At 56.6% G+C, this 21,494-nt stretch overlaps 1 protein-coding gene across 1 annotated transcript in view; it reads right to left on the bottom strand.

Moving 5' to 3' along the window:
* Positions 3,619-21,494, bottom strand: part of MRC2 (mannose receptor C type 2) — a 63,312-nt gene continuing 45,436 nt past the window's right edge. The window contains exons 9-30 of the mRNA XM_018065315.1: positions 20,781-20,888; positions 18,241-18,356; positions 17,527-17,675; positions 16,500-16,717; positions 15,039-15,181; positions 13,611-13,713; positions 13,225-13,363; positions 13,078-13,113; positions 12,675-12,835; positions 12,521-12,588; positions 11,519-11,619; positions 11,086-11,222; positions 8,498-8,612; positions 8,212-8,375; positions 7,924-8,032; positions 7,196-7,434; positions 6,895-7,063; positions 6,646-6,795; positions 6,209-6,328; positions 5,784-5,963; positions 5,082-5,108; positions 3,619-4,979 (exon numbers count right to left, since the gene is read on the bottom strand). Coding sequence (XP_017920804.1) covers positions 4,756-4,979; positions 5,082-5,108; positions 5,784-5,963; positions 6,209-6,328; positions 6,646-6,795; positions 6,895-7,063; positions 7,196-7,434; positions 7,924-8,032; positions 8,212-8,375; positions 8,498-8,612; positions 11,086-11,222; positions 11,519-11,619; positions 12,521-12,588; positions 12,675-12,835; positions 13,078-13,113; positions 13,225-13,363; positions 13,611-13,713; positions 15,039-15,181; positions 16,500-16,717; positions 17,527-17,675; positions 18,241-18,356; positions 20,781-20,888 — 2,976 coding nt within the window. The 3' untranslated portion in view covers positions 3,619-4,755. The remainder of the gene's footprint in view (positions 4,980-5,081; positions 5,109-5,783; positions 5,964-6,208; positions 6,329-6,645; positions 6,796-6,894; positions 7,064-7,195; positions 7,435-7,923; positions 8,033-8,211; positions 8,376-8,497; positions 8,613-11,085; positions 11,223-11,518; positions 11,620-12,520; positions 12,589-12,674; positions 12,836-13,077; positions 13,114-13,224; positions 13,364-13,610; positions 13,714-15,038; positions 15,182-16,499; positions 16,718-17,526; positions 17,676-18,240; positions 18,357-20,780; positions 20,889-21,494) is intronic.

The raw sequence follows: 21,494 nt of genomic DNA, 5'->3' as shown, positions 1-21,494 counted from the left end.
GGGTTCTCTCCTGTATCCCATCCCCCAACCTTTTTATAGAGCAGGGAGGGTGGAGAAGTGATCAGCCAAGTCCTTCCCCTCCCAGTGCCTGTTTCCTCATCTGTCAAGGGGCACAGTCTCAACCAGCTGATGATAGGTTGAGAGGATAAACTGAGTTTATTCATGGTAAGCAGTTAGAACAGGGCCATACCTAGTAAATAACACGTATCTTGATCATTACCATCATCATGGAGGAATGGCCTGTCTGAGGCAACGTCCCCAAGTTCCCTGCAGCCCCAAAGTAGGAAAAGACACCATCCAAAAGTTTATCAGGTCCCAGAGAAAGATACAGACAGGCCTCCCTGAGTAAGCCGGCAGGGCTGTGCAATGACCAAGGAGGGCCAGATCTCCGGACACACCGCAGGACCTCAGAACTTAAGAGATGCCAGGCAGGAAAGAAAAAAAAAGCCAACTAGAAAACCTGAACCGACCAGGGTTTCCCTGAACTGGCTACAGTTCTGCCCTCAGCCACTAGCAGAAGCTAGTCCATTTTCTGCACTGACTGCAAGCAACAAATCCATTTCAAGGGGGAAAGGCCTGCATGCTGCTTTGTCCCTTTCCTTTCTCCAGGGCTGGCCTCCCTGGCTGCTTTGCTGGACAAGGATTGCCATCTGCAGATCCAACAGGGCCCATTCAGTGGGGAGTTGAGACTAAAGTCAGCCTTCACTGGGCCTCCTGGCTGCCCTGACCCCTGAGACAGAGGCCTGAACATCCGAGCACTTTCATCTCACGCCAGTCTCACTCAAGGACCCTCCACGTTCCCTCCACCGCCTTTGCCTTTCCTCCCCCTTCCTGCCCGCCTTTCTCGGGAACTGCCTCTCCCTCCAGATGCAGTTCTTGACCTTGTCCCCGCCACAGACTCCCGCCCGAGTGCTCCAGGCAGCTTGGCAGGGCCCGGGCAGCTCTGTTCCAGGAGAGCCATGTGGTGCGGCTGGCCGGCTCCTTACCCCCGCGGCCTCACAGTGCTGCCCGCTGGGCCAGGCCAGCTCCGCCAGGACACCTGGGAGCAAGCCATCTCTGATTTGACAAGAAGAGGTTGTGAGAAGGCCTGACACCACTCTCTGGAGAGAGGCCCGTTCATTCATGGATTCAGCGAGCCATCCCGGAGGCCAGGTGGCCAGAGCTGTCCCGGTTTTTGCCCCACCAGTGCCGGCAGGGCTTGGAGCCTGGTTTCAGTGCCCTTTGCCCAGGCACCAGGGGCTGGGTCTCAGGGCATCATAGATGGAATGTAGAGAGGGTGAAGGCCTATTGCATGGAAATGAGCAGAAAGAAAGGAGTTTCTGCCATGCACCCTACCAGAACCAGCACTGGCCGGGGGCCAGAGGCAGATGACCCCAGGCCCCAGCCTTCCTCCTGCCCACAGAGAGCCACCCAGAGTCCCCCAGCCCTCCCCTGGGCAGGCAGGAGCCCCCAAGGAGAACAAGGTCTATGAGGAGCCCCCAGGTGCATGCGAAGCTGTCTGAAATGCTTCTCGGTGAGGGTTCAGGGCTCTGGCGAGGACTAAAGCCACCTGAGGAAAGCAGAGAAGAGTGGGGAACAAGTATTTCTGGAGTATTTTAAACCAGGGGTCCCCAACCTCCGGGCCATGTACTGGTATCTCCCGTCAGATCAGCGGCAGCATTAGATTAGAAATAAAGTGTGCAATAAATGTAAGGCACGCAAATTATCCAAAAACCACTCCTCCCCCCACCCCCACGCCCCCCAGTCCTTGAAAAACTTGTCTTCCACGAAATCTGTCCCTGGTGTCAAAAAGGTTGAGGACTGCTGACTTAAACCTCTGGACACACAGCAGCCACTGGCCCCAGGTAGCCCTGGGGCATTTGGGTCCTCACTCAGCTGCTCCTCCCACCCACAACCCCACCTGGGAGCCTGTGACCCCGCCTTCACCCCTAGGCTCTTCCTCTCTCTCAGGGCCAACTCCCCAAGGGGTCTTGGGCTCAGCCTGGCCTAGCCATCTGTGAGTTGTGGCTAATGGGCAGGCACTCAGCTCACAAAGGGAGCTGTTCCCCACTGTGGAGGGCTAATCACTTCAGGCTGCAGTGGATTAATCATTAAGGACACCACCCCCCAACAGGACTGGGGGTCCCTACCTGAAGCCTGAAGTGATCAGGCCCCTCTGTGTGTCCTGCTGCTGCTACAGAGAGTAGGAAGAGGGCCTGGTTTCCAAGGCTCCAAAAAGGCGCTCCCAGACTCAGATATGGCACCTCGTCCACCCCACTGTGCAGGAGACGCCTTGGACTTCTCGCTGTGTATCTTTTCCTATCATATGGGCTTAGGTTTGAACCACGTGACAGGATTACCGATTTAGAAAACAAACGCGCTGGTGGCTCAGACAGTGAAGCGTCTGCCTGCAGTGCAGGAGACTCGGGTTGGATCCCTGGGTTGGGAAGATCCCCTGGAGAAGGAAATGGCAACCCACTCCAGTACTCTTGCCTGGAAAATCCCACGGACTGAGGAGCCTGGTGGGCTACAGTCCATGGGATCGCAGAGAATCGGACACGACTGAGCGGCTTCAGTTTCAGTTTAAAAATCACCAAGGCCAAACACGCATGCGCACACAGGTTCCTCACCAGTTATCTCAGACAAAACGATCCAAAGCACCGGCTAAAAAGGTCAGACTAGCCATTCCCACTGACTTCCTGCTGGACCTGACATCCACATTCAGGCTTTCTAGGGCTGCCTTCTAGGCCTCCGGCAACCAGGCCCCGCCACGCTCCAGCCAGCCTGGCCTCTCACTAGTCATCTGAAGCCCCAAGGACCATGCGGCAGGACCCGGCCCCCTCCCCTTGGCTTCCCCAGCCCAGGACCTGGCCCGGATGCTTGCACCACCTCCCACCCACCTCCTTCAGGTTCCAGCTTCACTGCCACTGGAGAGACCCACCCCAACCACCCAGCCCAAAGCAGCTCCCCACCCCTCGGCCTGCTTCAAGCCTTCTCACTGCACCCAGCGCGACCTGGCACAGTTGACCATCCTTGGCTGGCAAGGCCTTCTCTGTTTGCGGCTCTAACTCCAGCTCAAACATCCTGAATGGAGGTGAGAGTGGGGGTGGGGTCCTGTGACCCACTCCCCTGCCTCAGGGCAGTTTCAGAGCCCACTCTACCCAGGGACAAATATGTACTTACTGTCTTGCAGCTCAAATGCAGGTCTGCCTTGGAAGCATGGTGGTGTGGGGGCCCCACCCCAGTCTGGCAGGGGCACCTCACACACTGGCCTGGGAGCCACAGCCCAGAGACAAGCAGTACCAGCTGACGTTTATGGGACAATTACAGCTCGAGCACCAAGGCCCCGTGCAGATTGCTTTGCCAAGGTGATCTCACTTAATCTTCAACCTCCTTAAAGGAGCCTGGGAGGTGCATCCTATTCTCTCATTTTACACTTTGAAAGGGGAGCCAAGTTGCTCAAGCTCACGCCACTGTCCTTTGGCTCCTGAATGCTTACTCTCACACGTATCCCCAGGAGCAGAGAGAAGGCTGGGGTCCCGTGGCCCTATGACAGAAGCAAAACAGATGCAAGTCCCCCAAAATAACATGTATCTTTGAAGCAGTATGAAGGACAAGACTCCCAACGAGACAAAGTGGGGACCCTTCTCTCTCAAGCCTCTGAAAGGTTTTATTTGTTTGCTTTTATCTTTTTCTTTTAAAACAATAATGGCACATTAAAAAAAATTAAGAACTACAAAAAGGACCGTGTCTTGGAGTCTGTGCTCACATTGCCCTGGGCCATGGCGCCAGGACCGGTGACTCTAACTGGGGCTCTGGCCTCTTGGAAAGGTTCTGGGTGGGTCGTCTCCCCCACACAGGGGCCACTCCAGGGGGTTCAGGTGCCGTTTCTCTGGGCCCCCCTTAGAGGGCGCACCCCAGCTCCCACTGACCCTGGCCAACCACCTTCTCTCTCTCCAAACTACAGCCAGGACCTGGAAACCTTAGGGAACTTACTTTGGTCCCCACAGGGGACTTTACAGGGACAGAGCCCTCCCCTGACCGGCAGGAGATGACATCCCAGCCCAGCCCGGTCATCCCCAGGAGGTCAGGGTGTCTCTCCCCGGTCCTGTCTCCAGCCCAGCTGATACCACAGTGATGCTCCGGTCCTCAGTCCCAGCCCAGAACCCTCCCGTCATGCCCTACGGCCACCCCAGCAGGCACACAAGTGACAAACGCTCGGCCCCCTGTGACTCCCACCAACAGCAAGAGAGGGCTCCCCAGACCCCAGGGCCCTGGCTCAGAAGGAAGGGCTCGGAGAGCAGGCAGGGTGCAGGGCGGGGGGACAGGGGGGCGGCGGGGGGGCAGGGAGGATGTGGGGTGAGGAGCTGAGCTGCCAGGGTAGGGGAGAAGCGACAGAGGCCGGCTGAGGGCTCGGGGTGGCTCCTCAGACTCTGCAACGAGAAGAGGGGGTCCCAGGGTTGGGGCACAGGCCTGGGAGGGTGGGGGCAGGGAGAAAAAGGCTCCCGTCCTGCCTCCGGTGACCATGGGGGTACAGGCCCGGGTGACAAGACCTTAGGGTCCCCCCAAAAGGAAACGCCATGCTGCACTCAGCCAGGCCTCAGCCCAGCCCTCATGGGAGGGAGGGACCCCACCAGCCCAGGCCCTGCCAGCCCCAGCTCCCCACAGCGCTCCCCAGGGCGCCACCTCCCCCCATAGGCCGACTGGACCGCAGCTGGTGGGGGCCCAGCTCCCCCGGGCCCGCCCACGCCCTCGGCCCCGCCCACGCCCTCGGCTCTACTCCTGCTGCTCGTTCATTTCCATGTCCGACACCAGGATGTTCTTCTCGGTGGCCTCGCTGGGGCCGGAGGAGCTGCGGCTGTAGCGGGCACCCTCAAAGGCCCCACGCTCGACGCTCTGTCGCCGCCGGTAGAGAATCAGGGCAGCGGTCAGCAGGGCCAGGAGCAGGAGCACCGCCATCAGCACCACCACCAGGGCAGCGGGGTTCTCCGGGAGGGCAGCTGCGGCCGGAAGGACCGTTGGTCAGAAGCCCCGCCATGCCCGCCCGCTGCCCAGAATGACCAGGACCCGGGGGGAGAGGGCTAGTCCTGCCTGCCACTCACCTGATGGAGAGAAGCTGCTCGCCTCAGCTGTAGGGGAGGAGGGACCAGTTAACAGTAGTAGTGACAATAGAGTAACAATAAGCAAACATGCAAGAACATTTTCTGCGGCGCCAGACACTTCATTGGCTCGTTTACTTCTCTCATAAGTACTCTTATTACTGTTGTTGCCGTTTAGCCGCAAAGTCGTGTCTGACTCTTCTGCAACCCCTTGGACTGTAGCCTGCCAGGCTCTTCTAGCCATGGGATTTCCCAGGCAAGAATACTGGAGGGGGTTGCCATTTCCTCCTGCAGGGGATCTTCCCAACCCAGGGACTGAACCCGCATCTCCTGCATTGGCAGGCAGATTCTTTACCACTGGGCCGCCTTCGAAGCCCATAGGTACTTTTATTACACCATTTTACATGAGTAAACTGAGGCCAGAGAGCTTGGGCAATTTACCCAAGGTCACAGAGTTGGCAAACGGTTTGGCCTGGGCTCGAACCCCATATCCCTGCCTTTAACCACTACAAAATGGTTAGTCTACCAATGGCTGTCTACTCTGGCAATTTTCAGGAAGGGCCAGTCCTTGGTACAAACCAATTGATCCCAGAGGAGGGTCCCGGCGGCCCCAGGCCTGTTGACTCCCTCCCATCCACTGTGTGGCCTGCGGAATGAGCAGCGGCCCGGGGGCCCCCGCCCCCCAGCACTAGATGTCTCCCGCACCTCGAGGGAGCTTGCAGACGACGCCCATGGTGATGTTGGTGCAGGCCCCCGGGCGCCACAGCCCGCTGCTGCTCTGGATCCAGTAGCAGCTGTTGTGGCTCAGCATACTGGGGCCCAGGCCTGGGGGCCCCCAGTTGGAGTAGTTCACAGCTGTGTTGTCCTGCCAGACCAGGGTTCCCCCTGTGGGAAAGGTGGCATTGGTGGGGGGGCATTGTTGGGGATGGGGGCCAACGACATGGAGCAGAAGCAGATGGGAGAGAAGAGCCCTGTTCTAGAAAACCCCCACATCCCACAGATCCTCACCCCCCTCCCACAGGCCCTCACCCCCCATGCCCCCACCCCTCACCACCGGCCAAACGCCAGTGGAGGGCCTCCCCCTGCAGCCCGAGGCCTGCCCCTCCTGACCCTATACCCAGGCCGCCCACCTTTGGGGTTGAAGTTCATGCCCAGCCAGGCGCCCCGACTCTGCCCCTCAGAGCTCTGCAGATGCTCCCAGACAAACACGTTCTCCATCTCATCCAGGATGGACAGGACCGCGCCGCCCGCTGGACATAAAGGAGGCCGACGTCAGGGCAGGCGAGTCTCCTGGTGGGTAGCAGAGCCCCCGGAGAGGCCCCGCCCTTTCCCCTGGCAGCCTGAGTAGAGGATGGCGTGGAGACGTGCGTGTAACAGGGGGCTACATTTACATCCATGCCCCGTCCAAGGCTGTCTGTGTGGATTGGACCGTGAGGGGCACTGAGAAGTGAGTGCAGCCTACAAGCAGAGTGCGGCACGGGGACCACATTCGTGGGGTCTCTGAGCATCCTCGAGAGGGGTCGCCGCCCGGAACGCCCAGGTGGGGGCGCTCGCCCCCCGAGCCCACCTCTCTGGCAGCGCTGCAGCGCCTCCTTGTGGCCCAGCAGCAGCTCCATGTGGAAGGAGTAGCAGTGCTCTCGGAAGGGAATCCAGGCCGAGTCCGCCAGCCCCTGAGGACAGCTCCCGTGGTAGCTTACTCGTCGCGGAGGAGGGGGCCCTGTGAGCGGGGAAATGCAGCATTGAGGAAGTGTCCCAGGGTCCTCCTGGGGTCGGCTTCTCCCTGGCCCAGCCCTCGCCCCAGCGGGTGGGCACTCACCACCGTGAACTCCACACACAGCACCCTGCAACTTGGTGTCACAGATGGTGGTGCGCCAGGTGCCATCCGTGTCCACGTAGGCACAGCCCCCCGGGAGCTGGGGCTCCCCGTCCTGCCAGCTCACATAGCTCAGTGGCTCCTCCGAGACCCAAGAGTACCGCCGGGAGCCCTGGGCACAGGGGGCCATCAGGGTGGAAGCAAGGGGACCAGCCAGGGCTGGGTGGAGGGGGGTGGCCACGGAAGGCAGCGGGTTAGGAAGAGACAGGGAACTGGGGGTAGGGGGGCCCAGCCCAGTGCCTACCTCCTCACTGGCCAGCCCAATCCAGAGTGGCGTGCGCAGCCATCGGGCAGCCTGAGTGAGGAAGGCCTGGGTGTAGGGGTCGAGCACGTGGGCCAGGCTGGCATTTCGGCTCTCACACAGCAACAGGGCGTCGTGCCAGCGCAGCGGCTTCTGCAGCAGCCGGAAGGTGCCGTTGAGGTAGGAGAGCTCAGTGCCCGGGGCAGGGGGCGACGCTGCTGGGGATGGGCTCAGGGAGGGGTCTACAGGGAAGGGGGCAGGACTCAGGCCGGGCTCTGCTCCCCTCACCCCATCCCCAGGCATGAGGCCAAGGGGGAACAGCAGGCAGAGACCAACTCTCCTCTGGGCACATAACCATCAGTCACTGTTGTTATTAATAATACATTCTTACTAGTAAAGGCATAAACAACCTTGAGCCTGACCAGGAACCCAGGGCAGAGGGACCCCTGCTCAGAGCTGCAGAAGCCTCAGATGTTGAACCACGGGGTCCCTGCCACAACGCATGCCCAATGTCTTAGTTCTTCCTGGGTAGCCCTCCAAATCCCAAACCTTCCTCCTGCAACCCCTGGACGCTCACTGCCTGTCCCTCTGATTGGTGCCTGGCCTTTCTGCCCATCTGCTTCCCAAGCAGAGTGGTCCCCTGAGATCAGGGACCATGCCTCATTCCTCCTGGCTCAGCCCACAGAGTCCAGCCCTGGGCTGAGGTTTCCAGGCTCCCGGGTGATACCTACCCGTGGCCTTCTGGCAGATGAAGCCGTGGGTCTCCTCTGTACAGCTCCGGTCGTCCCAGCGGCCAGTGAAGTGGGTTGAGGGGCTATGCAGGACCACGGCACAGCTGGTCTGGGGGGAAGGAGCCGCTCAGGGGAGCCCCAGGAGCTGCCTGCCTTGTGCTACTGCCCCTGAAAGTCTGTACTATGAGCAAAGAGGCTGCAAGGGGGTCCCCAGGTGTGAAGACAAGTGCTGCGGGCCAGGGCGGGTTAGTGGGTGCAGAGGAGAGGATGGGGCAGGGGCTTCCTCACCGGTATGTTGCCGCTGGGAGCAGGGCTAGGGCCAGAGGGCTCCCCGGGGGCCCAGTTGGCATACTGCAGAGGCTCCTGCTCCACCCACTGGAAGTCCCTCTGTGAGGCATGGAGGCCAATCCAAAGGTCAAAGGTCACATTGGGCAGGCTGGCTGTGATGAACGCTACAATCCCCCAGAACAGACCGTGATGAGCCACAGGGCGGCAGCCCCCTCGTCACTCTGCTCTAGCCGTCTAGGGGGACGGTGTCAGAGGATTCTGGGGCCTCCCCCTGGGCTGGCCCTACCTTGCTCTAAGGGGTTTGCAATGGTGACCAGTTGGGCCTCTTGCTGTTCACAGGAGAACTGTGCCTCTGACCACTTCACCCGGTCCTGGGGGTCCTGGCCTTGGATTCGGAAACACTGTGGGGCGGGGGGAGAGGCGTGACATCCAGCTCCACCTCCCTGGCCCCCACACCCAGAAAGTTCGACCCCTCAGCGCCAGGCCCTGGAGAAAAACAGGAGAACCAGGACATCTGGGTCCCCTTGACCAAGGCTCTGATACCCTCCCGACCTGGCACGGCAGATTCACAGACACTTGCCCACACCTGGGGAATTTTAAAGTGGGAAGATTTCTCTGGGCCACCAAATGCTCCACTACCTATGACGGCAACCCCTGGGCCACACCTGGGGACAAGGTCTGTCTGGTTCTCAGCTTCATATACTTCAAAGGCTTTCCACAGAATTATTGGTATCATTATAATGATGCTGACAAATTCAGAAAGGGACCGGTTACAGATATGAAATATATTGTTTTAGATTAGGTGGAAGAAGCCATAAGAATAAGCTTTTGGAGCAATTCAATGACATGGAGAAATACTCAAAATACAACACTGAGGAAAAATATGTTGGCTACAAAACTGTGCTATTTAGTATGATCTCAATTATGTGGAAAAAGTCAGAAAGTGGAGTAACAAATATTGATAGTGGTTATCTCTGGAGAATATAGATGAGTTTTTTTTCCAAAATATGAATAATACATCTTGCTCTTCTTGCTTTCTTTAAGGCAGAAAAGGTGTATTATTTGCTTGAATAATCTGAAGACAGTGAGAGCTCCATGACAGTATGAGCTGGCTGCACGCCAGCACATGACAAAGATTTATGGATTATGTTATCTAGTGTTAACTAATCTAATCCTCACAACTCAGTTAAGCAGTCTTATAGTGTCCGCCAAAGAAGGCATGATTCAAAGCTCATACTAAGGATACCAAGGAAACCTGCAAGGAAATAGCACACTTTCCTTCCTGGGATAAGCTCTTTCAGCCGCTAGATAAAAACAATGAAGGTCTAATCAGGTTGGATGAATCAGCCCATGGGTCACTAACCATTCTTGGAAAGAGAGTCACACTCTAGAAGGAACATTTTGAAAACATGTTTAGACGCACATCCATCCTGATTCTCTTGATTGCCTCAAACTCTCCTAGCTGCACACTCAAAATAGTTGGAAAGAGAATCTTCTAAATGTTGTTTTTTTAAAAATCTTCCAGAGACTTTTTTAAACCCTCTCAATCAGTTCTTCTCAGTAGTTTATAAGGCAGATTCATTTAAATGCAAAAATTGATGAGCTAGTTTTTAAACAAAAATCAGCAGAAGGGCTGAAAAATGGAGAGAAGGACTTAGAAAGCCCAGCCAATGATGGATGAACTTTCTTCATCTTCATCTATTTGTCTTTGTAAGGCAATCTTTTCATCTACAGCAACCATTCAATCCATGTTCTAAAATAATTTGACCTCCAAACAAGACCTGTGAAGTCTGAATCAGTGTCAGACCTAGATTTTTAAATAAAGTATAGGGACTTCCCTGGTGGTCCAGTGGTTAAGAATCTGCCTGCCAATGCAGGGGATGCAGATTCTATCCCTGGTCGGGGAAAATCTCACATGCCACAGAGCAACTAAGCCCGTGTACCACCACAAAGAATAGCCCCGACTCGCCACAGCTAGAGAAAGCCTGCAAAGGTCCTGCAGAGGAGGACCCAGTGCAGCCAAAAATAAAGAAAGAAATGAAAAACTAACAAATAAAAATAATGAAGTGTATGTGATCACTTTGCTCTTATCAAAATTATTTAAAATAGTAATAATTATTATAATTGATACATTTAAGAGTGAGCACAAAATGTTTTTCATACCACCAAAAGGAAAAATTTTGAAAACTTACAAATACTGTTTTGAAATCTTTAGCTCAGGCTTTAGATTGTTTTGTTCTTGTGTATATTTTATTATATATGACATCAGTCACATTCGGAGAAGGCGATGGCACCCCACTCCAGTACTCTTGCCTGGAAAATCCCATGGATGGAGGAGCCTGGTGGGCTGCAGTCCATGGGGTCGCTAAGAGTCAGACATGACTGAGCGACTTCACTTTCACTTTTCACTTTCATGCATTGGAGAAGGAAATGGCAACCCACTCCAGTGTTCTTGCCTGGAGAATCCCAGGGACGGGAGAGCCTGGTGGGCTGCCGTCTATGGGGTCACAGAGTCGGACACGACTGAAGTGACTTAACAGCAGCAGCAGTCACATTAGTATAGAAAGAAATACATATATTTACTTTTGCACATATATGTATGGCACATATATATATTTTGTATGTTCAACATTTTGTTTTAATAGGAATTCATTATCAAGATGCTCACCAAACTATATGGGCAACATTATTACTTGATGAACTGGAAGGTGTCACTATGCTGAGTTAGTGTCCAAGGGGTCTAGCCCTGGTCCCAGGACTGAGCAGGGGAGAGGGTGGTGGGTTCAGGGCAGAGGCCGTGACTCTGATGTTGCCAGAGGGCCAGTACTCCTGAAGCTCAGGCTTCCCCTTGGGGACCCCCTCCCTACCCCCTACCTTGTTGAGGAACTGGCTCCAGCCAGAGGGGCAGCCCCCTGTGGGCAGCAGGTCTGGGGGCTGCAGCTCTCTGGTGCTGTTGCGCCGCTTGCAGATATAAGGCAAGGCTGTTGTGCACCTCTGGTCCCCCCAGTCCTCTGTGAAAAGTGAACAGCAGTCACTCTGAGTGTGGGGCCAGGCTGCCAGCACCTGGCCTCACGCCCTGAGAGGAGGTGGGGCTGGGGCTCGGGTCCCGTGTCCAGCTCTGAACTCAAGTCCTCTGTGGCTGCTGGACAGGTACCGGCCCTCCCCTCTCTGGATCCAGTCCTTCTTGGGTTGGGCGAACAGAGAGGATGAGAAGAGACTGAAGGCCCCTGCCCGGGCTCACCTTGCTGCCCTGAACACCAACCCTCCCCTCGGCTTCTGCACCCTCTCTGCCCTACCCTGCCCTCACCTCGGCTGGCCATCATGTACACGCACTTCTTGTCCTTGCCAATGGGCCGAGGTTTGCCGGGGGCCCAGGAGATGAAGTTTATAATGGAACCATCTGTCCACCTGCAATGGTACAAGCAGGAGTGATCCTAGTACAGGGCACCAGGTTAGACCTCCCCTGAATGCAGAAGCAAGGGGGCAGAGACTGGGGCCCAAGTCTAGGGGCTCAGGGCCACAGACTGAGGAGCGAGGCTACTGGGCTCAGTGCAGCAGGAACCCAAGGACCCAGTGCCTTCCACTTCTCTAGCTAGAAAAGAAGTCTAAGGATCCCAAAGCAGGAGTCCAGTGGCAACACTGTGCTCAGACACTCCTGTGCTCTCCTGGTCTTTCTGTGCCTCGTGCCTGGGTAGGTGAGCCCTGACCATGAAGAGGCCCCTCTGGACCATCATGTGTTTTTGCCCACGTCCACGGACCTTTTTCACGAGTGACCCCAGAATAATACGAACAGCTGTTATTTAGTGTCCAATAATGTGCTTCCCAGGTGGCTCTGTGGTAAAGAGTCCACCTGCCAATGCAGGAGACACGGCTTCGATCCCTGGGTTGGGAAGATCCCCTGGAGAAGGTAATGGCAACCCACCCTGGTATTCTTGCCCGGGAAATCCCATGGACAGAGGAGCCTGGCGGGCTTTAGTCCACAGGGTCGCAAAGAGTCAGACACTACTGCGTGGACAACAGCGTGCTGGACGCAGCACCAAGGACTCAGACACCTCATTTTTAGCCCTAAGGACAACCCAACCAGGCACGCCTCGTTGTTTCATTTTCTGGTGAGAAAACCAAGAGAGGCCCAGAAAGGTTAAGCCACTTGCTCAAGGCCACACAGCCCACGAGGGGCAGAACTGGATTCAAAACCAAATCTGTCTCTTGTGTGCGATGCTGCCTCTCATTTCCAGCCTGAGTCCCTGCTAGCCATCCACGCATGTGCCCCGCTGCCCAGCCACACCCACCGCCCGGCCAGGGCTCCCACCTGAAGCGCCCGTCGCTCTCTGAGGTGTGCAGGCCGATCCACCAGTGCTGCTCCTGGCCCCGAGAGAACTGGGGAAGCCGGGCAGGCAGGTGAGGGTTGGCAGGGCCTTTCCCCTGGCTCCCGGGCTGCCCTCCCTGCTTGCTGGCATGCCCACCTTCTGCAGGTTGTGCCCCAGGAAATCCAGCTCGGCCTGGCTGTGCACTGAGACCAGTTCAGCCTGGAACCACGTGCAGATGCGCTGCGCCTGCGCCCACGTGGAGTGGTGCTCGAAGAACTTATACTCAGCCTCCTGGAAACGCAACCATTCCCGCCGGCCTGCGGGGGCAGCATGTGGCTGGAGTCCAGGCTGCGGCTGCCTGCCCGCCCCGCCCACGGAGGACGAGGCGTGTTCAGGGCAGCCAGGGCAGGCGGGCCTGCGAGCCCATCTGACCTGGACCAGTAAATGTGCCCCGATTCCCTTTTCCCTTGGCTCAAACCCTTAATCCCCTTCCTTCTGTCCTGGTCAAGCCCTGCCCTGTCCGGCCGCCACGGGGAGGGGGATGGACAGGAAGCCTCACCTTGCGGGCTGACGTCAGGCTCCCGCACGTCCGTGCCTATGGGGGCAACAGGGACAGACAAGCTGCAGAGATGGGAGACCCTTCCCTGGGCCCCGGGCCCTGCCGCCCGTCATCCCTTGCCTGGTCCAGCAGCGCCGCCCCACCCACCTCGAGGGATCTTGCAGATCCAGTCCAGCTGCGTCTCGCACTGCATGGCCACCCACTGCAGGGAGGCCAGGTCGAGCACCGTGCAGCCGCGGATGTCATCGTCGTCGTGCCGGCTCCGGTCGAAATTGTGGTAAGAGAACTGGTGACGTCAGAGGGGGAGAGGGGCCTCAGGCACCAGGCACAGGCTGCCCCCACCCCCGAGCAGACCAACGAGAGGCCTGGCATAAGCTGGGAACGCCCCCTCAACCTGGGCTAGGCACCCCCACCACCCTCTCCTTCACCAGCCGGCCCTTGCCCTAGGCCCTGCCTCTGCTCAACCTCACGCACCTTCGAAAGGCCACGCCCACATCCCGTCCACCCGCCCCGCCTCCTCCAGGCCTCCTCACCCCAAGTCCATCACTCCAGCGCCAGCTCTGCCCGGCTCCGGGGTCTCGACGGTTCAGGCCGATCCAGAACCAGTGCTGCTCGTGGATCTCGGGCTCTGATTCACTTCAGCACAACCGGGGGGTGGAGATGGAAGGCATGGGGAGGGTGAGAGTTGTAGGGAATCCTTGCAGTTGTGACTCGGGCAGTCCCGGGGACCTGGAATCTCTCCATCTGGGGTTCACACTGAAAACACTGTTGAGGCCACCCTAAAATGTCTTCTCCCCAGAGAGAACTGGGCCAGCTGGGCTGGGCCCCCCGCTCACTCACTCAGGGCAGGTGGCCTGGCCCCTTCCACTGCTGCCCTTTGGGTAGGGTGTGCCCCTCCAGCAAGTCTGCAGACTTTCACTTTAGGAAGTAGACAGGGGCAGTGCATAGACTTGGGGCCATGGACTCAAATACACCTCGATTCCAGTCCTAGGTCATCCCTGTGACCTTGGGCAAATAACCCAACCTCTGGATCAGCCCACAAGGGATAATGTCTACTTTGTAGGGCTGAGGAGAGCAGTGAATGTGGTTCAATGTTTAGTGCGGCCTCTGGCACACAGCGAGAAGCGATCAACATGGGCTCTAATAATCACCAGTCAAATAATGTCACTGTGCTGTTTGCTGGGAGGAGATGTCCCTGGAATTAAGATTTCAGGAAGCCTGGATCCATTTGGATGTTTCCCAAGGCTAAGGTATGATGGGGTTGTGTGTCATAGGAACCCACAGGACAGAGACAGGGTTCTGGGGGGAACCCCTGTGGGTAAATGCTCACTTTTGCAGCCTTTCTCATCCTATCAGGAAAAGCTGTTTATTGAGAAGTGTGGGTTATTATGGGATGGTGTAGGGTTACAGGAGGGAGCACTCACTTGGATAAGCTTATAGATTTTGCCATGGAGAAGGAATGGTAAGGATTAGGGTTGCATATGTGCTCAGTCAGTCGCGTCTGATTCTTTGTGACCCCATGGACTATAGTCCACCAGGCTCCTCTGTCCTTGGGATTTCCCAGGCAAGAATACTGGAGTGAGTTGCCATTCTCTTCTCCAGCGGAATCTTCCTGATCCAGGGATTGAACCTGCGTCTACTGTGTCTGCTGCACTGCAGGTGGATTCTTTACTGCTGAGCCACCAGGGAAGCCCCTAAGGGTTAGGGTTAGGTTTGTGTGATCTGAGAGTCCGAGAGGGTGCTGTTGGCTCATATGAGCAACACAGGGTCTCCGACTCCAGCGAGACCAGGGTTACTTAAGTGGGGACAGGACAGGCCTGGCACTAGCAGCGGACACACAGGTCATTCCAAGCCCTGGACAGACCTCTCTTGGGTCACCTTCACCCTGCCCACTGCCCTGTGTCCAGCAAAACCAAGAGCCCCACAAAGGTGCATGTGGGCCAGCGCCTTAAGCTCAGTACCCGAAGATCTTGTTGAGCATATTGGCCACAAAGTGCTCCTCTTCATAGCTGGCCAGGCTCAGCAGCTGGGCCCCCAGCTCCTGGCAGGCCCCTTGGGCCTGGACCCAGGTCTTCTTGTCCTGTAGCCGCTCCGAGCTGAACACCTGCAGGGGCAGAGTCCAAGCTGTCCCTCTGGCCCACCTCCCCACGGGACACCTGCCCTCCCATGACTTGTGTGGAGAGGGGGCTGCGGCTTTACTGGACAGGGTGTCAAGGCTAGTTAAGACAGCCCTGCTCATCAGAGAGGGAGCCCTGGGGGAGGAAGACTGGCACAAGCATCTCCCAGAGATGGTCCCAGTGACCAGTGGGGCAGTCAGGGCTCTTATCCCAGCAGAGCCACAGTTTGCTGTGGGCAAGTCCCTCTGCTCCCTGGACTTTAGCATCTTTCTATAATAAAAGACCCTGGACTACCTCAGTGGCTCCCAAACCCAGCCAGGTTTAAAAACACAGATTACCAGGCCCCACCACAGCCCACTGAATTCCCATCTCTATCGTGACAGCCTGGAAGATTTTTAAATCTTTTTAAACTGAAGTACTCCTGTACTTCGGTTTAAAACATTGATGTACAATGTTGTGTTAATTACTGCCGTACAGCAATATGACTCAGTTATAAATATATATGTGTGCATGCTAAGTCGCTTCAGTCATGTCCTATTTGCAACCCTATGGACTGTAGCCCACCAGGCTCCTCTGTCCATGGGATTCTCCAGGCAAGAATACTGGAGTGGGTTGTCATGCCCTCCTCCAGGGGATCTTCCTGACCCAGGGATTGAACTCGAGTCTCATTATGTTTCCTGCAGTGGCAGGCAGGTTCTTTACCACTAGTATTACCTGGGAAGCCCATAAATATATATAGATTCTTTTTCAATATTCTTTTCCATTATGATTCATCATAGAATATTGAATATAGTTCTCTGTGCTATACAGCAGGATGTTGTTCTTTACCTATTATATATATAAAAGCTTCTATCTGCTAACCCAAACCTCCTCCTGCATTTCTCCGCCAACCCCCTTCCCTTGGCAACCACCAGTCTCTTCTCTACATCTGTGATTTGGTTTCTGTGTCATAGATCGGTTCATCTCTGTCACACTGTAGATCCCACATATAAGGGGTCACGTATAAATCAGGCTCCTGGGGCAATCTAAAGAGCTGCCAGGCTGGCCCCAACATCTGAGCATCTCTAAAACTGATGGTCTGTGGGTTTTTCAATTCCTCAATTGTTTACCGAGCACCTGCTGCGCACCAGGCCTCAGAGGACACTGACAAGAGTTTCAACAGAAAGGACCTAAGGGGAGAAGTTTCTCCAGGGCCCACCTGCTTGGATCATGGCTGCGTCCCACTGGGACCACCCTCCCCGCCAGGGATGCTGTGTCTTTGCTCTCGTTTCTCTCCCCCCACCCTGAGGCCCTCGGGCTGCCTACCTTATAGCAGTGCCGGAGTTTGGGATCTGAGCCCCAGCCCTGCGGACAGGCGCCGGTGAGGCTGGGCGTGGGGTCTGGCCCGGGCAGCTCAGGCGTCACGGGCGTGCCCAGGCTCTGGCGGCAGATGTAGCGAGCCCGGAACGACGTGCAGTTCTTCACCTCCCACAGCCCCATGGCGCTGCCCGTGGCCAGGGCCACGCAGCCCCCACGGCTGTACCCTGGAGGAGGGAGGGGGCACCCACACACTGAGCCCTCCCTCACGTCCCCGAGGGGCACCTCCATGGCCCCTGCACCGAGCTTGGCCATCTCTGCAGGGACATAGCTGTGGGGTTGGGGGCGGCGGGGCTGGAGAGCAGGAAGGAAATGGAGGCAGAAGCCTCACTCTGCGTTGGCTCCTGTGAGATCTTAGGCAAGTTGCTTAACCTCTCTGAGCCTGTTTCATCATCTACTCCATCTTTGAAAGGGCTTAAAAAAGATAACAGTGGACTCGCAGTTAAGAATCTATCTTCCAAGGGATATGGGTTCTGTCCCTGATTGGGGAACTAAGATTCCACGTGCCGTTGGGCAACTAGAGAAGCCTGTGTACTGCAACCACTGAGCCTGCGATGAAGACCCAGCACAGCCAAAAAAATTAATTAAAAACATAAAAGATTTATAAAAAAAATTTTTTAAGGTAATAAATGTGAAATGGCATAATAGCAAGCACTTGTTCTACGCCCACTATTCCAAGGGCTTTACATATATTAACCCATTCAAGCCGCATGTCAGCCCTGTGAGGAAAGTACCATTATCCCCATTGGACAGATGAGGAAACTGAGGCTCAAAGATGGACAGCTAATAAACTGCAAAGTCAGGACCTGAGCCAGGCATCTCAGCTCTGGAGGCCATCCTTCTAACCATATCACCACACTCTATGAATGCTGTCTCCTATGAAGCCCTGGGTCTCGGTCGTGGCAGGGGTGGTCCACCACGGCCCTCCCGGCTTCATCGAAGCACCGCCGAGAAGGGGGCTGAGAGAGGGGCTCACCAGGCTGGTCCCGGTTCCAGTGGGTGTACATGACCTCGTCCCCACTGAGCCAGCGGAAGGAGCCGGTGAAGTTGAGGTCCTGCAGGGCCGTCCAGAAGTATTCGCCATCCCAGTTGTAGATGAGACTGCTGATAAAGGCCTGCTCGAACCTGCGGGAGAGAGGCTGGTCAAGGCAGGCAACTCGACCCCCACCGCTCCCAGGGCCTCAGGCCAGAAGGCCTGCTCAGGGAGCCTGAGTGCACCCGATCGGAAACTTGCTCAGGGAAGTGGGGACCCCTGGGGAAGCTGCAGCTGACACAGCTGACCCCCGCTGCTGTCTGCATCTCCACGTCTTGCTGAGAGAAAAATCAGACACAAGCCAACGCTTGCCTGGAGAATTCCAAGCACAGAGGAGCCTGGTGGGCTATAGTCCACGGGATGGCAAAGAGTCGGACAAGACTGTGCGACTAACTTTCACTTTTCAAGACCTCTTTGGGGCATCCAGTCCACAGAGAGGCCTGTTCCTGCCCCCTCCCAGGAACTGCCCCACGCTAGAGTCGCTTAATAAACAAGAGTCATTCTTCTGATGATATTAGAAAAAGGCCCTGGAGACGGCTGAAGCTCAAAGGGACTCAATGATCAAGTCCCTCTGCACGTGATGGTAGGATGCTGGCCCTTCCGGTGGAGGGACCACATTCGACCAGACATAGGGGTGGGCTGGTCCCCCTCTCATACCTGTTGGTGATGGTGACCAGCTGAGAGCCGTGGTCGGTGCACAGGCGCCGGGCCTCACTGTAGGTCACCTGGTCCTCTCCCAGCCAGTAGCAGGAGGGGCTGTGCCACGTCCAACCCTGGCTCAAGAGAGCGGGCAGAAAAGGGGGTGTCTGGGGGAGGGCTTCTCTCTCACCCATAAATCCAGGGGTGGGGATGCCAACAGCGGCACCGCTGAACTTTCTGCAGGCTTGAGCACAGGACTGAGGGGGCTGGTGTGACACCAGAGCCAGCTATTCCTGTGCTGTGTCTGCACCGTGCCACGCACACAGCCCCGCCTACCACCACCCACAGCTGCCAGGTTCAGGGTAGAAGCACGGCCCAAGGGAGGCAGCCAGTCACCCGGCCTGTGGCCTGGCCAAGAAAGATGAGTGGCCCACTGGACGCCTCTCTCGGGTATTTGAACCAAGAGACGTATTGGGAAAACTGCCAGCTGGCTGGGAAATGAGAGTTGAAAGGCTGGGAGAGCAGCCAGCAAGTGGAGGGGGCTGGTTGATCCTCAGGGGCCTGGAGAAGCTGGAGTAATGGAATGGAGGCGGCACCCGCCTGAGGGCGGTTGAGGGCGGAGAACAAACCCTCAGTGAGGGGCAGCAAAGTTGCAGTAGACCGCCCTTCCTTCACAGCTGGCTTGCAACCTGCCCCCTGCACCCGCCCCAGGAGACCAGGGAGGCTTTACCCCACCAACCCGTGGCCCCTTGGGTCGCCCTGAGGGCCTCTCTGCCCCTGAGGGGTGGGGGCTGGAGCCTGGGAGAGAGGCGAGGCAGGGGGAGGGAGCAGCCCCCTGGGCAGGAGCCCGTTCAGAACAAGCTGGTGTGTGTGTATGTGTGTTTACGTGTGTGTAGGTGTATGTGTTTAGTCGTATTTATGCATATGTGCATGTATGTGTATATGAGTATGTGTGTTTATTTGTGAATGTGTCATTGATGTTTACTCTCTGAGTCATGCCCCACTCTTTGCGACCCTGCGGACTGTAGCCTGCCAGGCTCCTCTCTCCATGGGATTCTCCAGGCAAGAATACTGGAGTAGGTTGCCATTTCCTAGTCCAGGGGATCTTCCCAACCCAGGGATCGAGCCCACATCTCTTGCACTGGCAGGTGGATTCTTTACCACCGGGCCATCAGGGAAGTCCGTGTGTATGTGCGTGTGTTGTGTATGTGTGTTTATGTGTGTCTATATATGTGTGTGTTTAGGGGGCTTCCCTGGTGGCTCAGACAATAAAGAATCTGCCTGCAATGCAGGAGACCTGGAATCAGTTCCTAGATTGGAAGATCCCCTGGAGAAGGGAATGGCAACCCACTCCAGTATTCTTGCCTGGAGAATTCCACGGACAGAGGAGCCTGATGGGCTACAGTCCATGGATCACAAAGTGTTGGACACGACTGAGCGACTAATACTCTCTCTTCATTTTCATATGGGTGTGTTTACATGTGTATGTATATGTGTGTATGGGGGAGAGGCACAGATCCCCATATTCCAGCAGGACTGTGCTAAGACCCCTGGCTCTCCTGGCGTGTTAACCATGGCAGCCCAACAACCCTCCACCCATTCCAGGCTGGTCCTGGCGCGGGACAGTTAATAGTAGCCCCTCTGCCTCCCCCAGCCTGGTCAGAGCCCCGGCTAGCTGCTGACCACGCTGGCCCCCACGCTCTTCAGCCCGGCCCCGTGAGCTCTCCCTTCCTCCCCACTGGAGCTCATGTCTGCAGGCATTTCATGCTCTCCCCCTAGGGGAGAGTTTGGGGTGCAGGTGGGCGGGTGTGATAAGCGCGTTTGATCCAAAGGAAAATAGAGTGAGGAACCAGATTGGCAGTGAGGGGCTGGCAGGAGGAACATGGCTTTGGAGGAGGGAGCTGCCAGGGGCTCAGACACCACAAAGTGGCCTTTATGAGCAGCCTGCCCACATGGGCCACACTGCTCACATCCCTGCCAGTCCGGGTAGGGAGCGGGGTAGGCGTGGGGCTGAAGGAGGGAAATGGGCCAATCACATGCCCTCACCCTCACTCACACCCTCTCTCCCAGACTCATTCATTCCCCCCATTTAGTCTAATCCCTGCTCTCCTTAGGGCTGGCCTGGTTCCCCCCACCCCTGCCCCCAGGAGAAAGACAAGCACACTGCATCTGTGGCTGGTGTGCCTGCCAGCAGAGATGGGTGGGAAAGTGGGGGGTTGGGTGGAGGGAGGGTACACAGAGACCTAGGTGGTCCCCAGCAGCCTCCACGCAGATGATGACTAGACCAGACTTGGGGGTGGGAGTGGGGGGCCCGCCTACCCCTACCTCCGAGTTCTCTGCAGCTTTCCATGGAGAAGGGGCTCAGGGCTGGGGTGGGGTGGGGAGCTCCGCTTCCTCCCAACACCCACCTCATCCTGTATCACTCCTTCTGGATGGAGCAGTTTGGAGGGCGGGAAAAAGGGAGGGTGCCACAGGAGGCTGCAGATTCCTCCTGCCCTCTTGCCCCCGGGAGCCCTTCCGGCTGGCCCCATCCGGGGCAGCTCCAGAAGCACCCTCACCTTCCGGCAGCCATGGTCCTCCTCGGCGGCCCCCTGGCTCAGCTGGCCCGCCTTCTTGCAAATGGACGGCAGGGACTGGTTACAGGGACTGTCGTTCCAGCGGCCTTCCTAGGGACACAGGGTGAGGGGCAGTGTCAGTCTATCTCCCCCAAACCTCCCAAACCTGGCCCTGCCTCTGACTTGCCGTGTGACTCCGAGCAAGAAGCTTGACCTCTCTGTGCTCCATGGTGGCAGATGTGGGCGTGCAGGATTAGTGCTAGAAGCCTCACTAGGCTGATGCGAGCACAGAGTAGCTGCGCAGATGCCTCCAAACTTTGACAAACACTGTCAAAATGGAAACATGCTCTTTTAAATTAGATCACTTCATAAACACCAAGGACAAGCTGGCTAAGACCATTAGCAAGACAGATGAGATTCCCAGTTTGGCAAGGTGTCCAGTCAGTTCTTGCAGATCCAGGGCAAGCAGAGACTGTGTGCCCAGACCCTTCCCTTGTTGGTGGAGCCGAAGAGGAACTTAGTTCAGCCCCTCCTAACAGCCTTAGTGCTTCTGTGTTCAGTGCAGCCAGCCAGCAGTTTTTGTCTGCCATCCGGAGGGCAGAGGTGTTTGTGTGTCTCAGCCCCCAGGAAAATGCGCAGTATTTAGCAGATGCTCAATAAAAGCATGCGTTCTCAATTGTATCCAACTTTTTGCGACCGCATGGACTATAGCCTGCC

This window comes from Capra hircus, chromosome 19 (assembly GCF_001704415.2).
Source record: "Capra hircus breed San Clemente chromosome 19, ASM170441v1, whole genome shotgun sequence".
Lineage (NCBI taxonomy): Eukaryota > Metazoa > Chordata > Mammalia > Artiodactyla > Bovidae > Capra > Capra hircus.
Note: the sequence above shows the minus strand (reverse complement) of the source record. Positions and strands in the feature narration are given on the sequence as shown.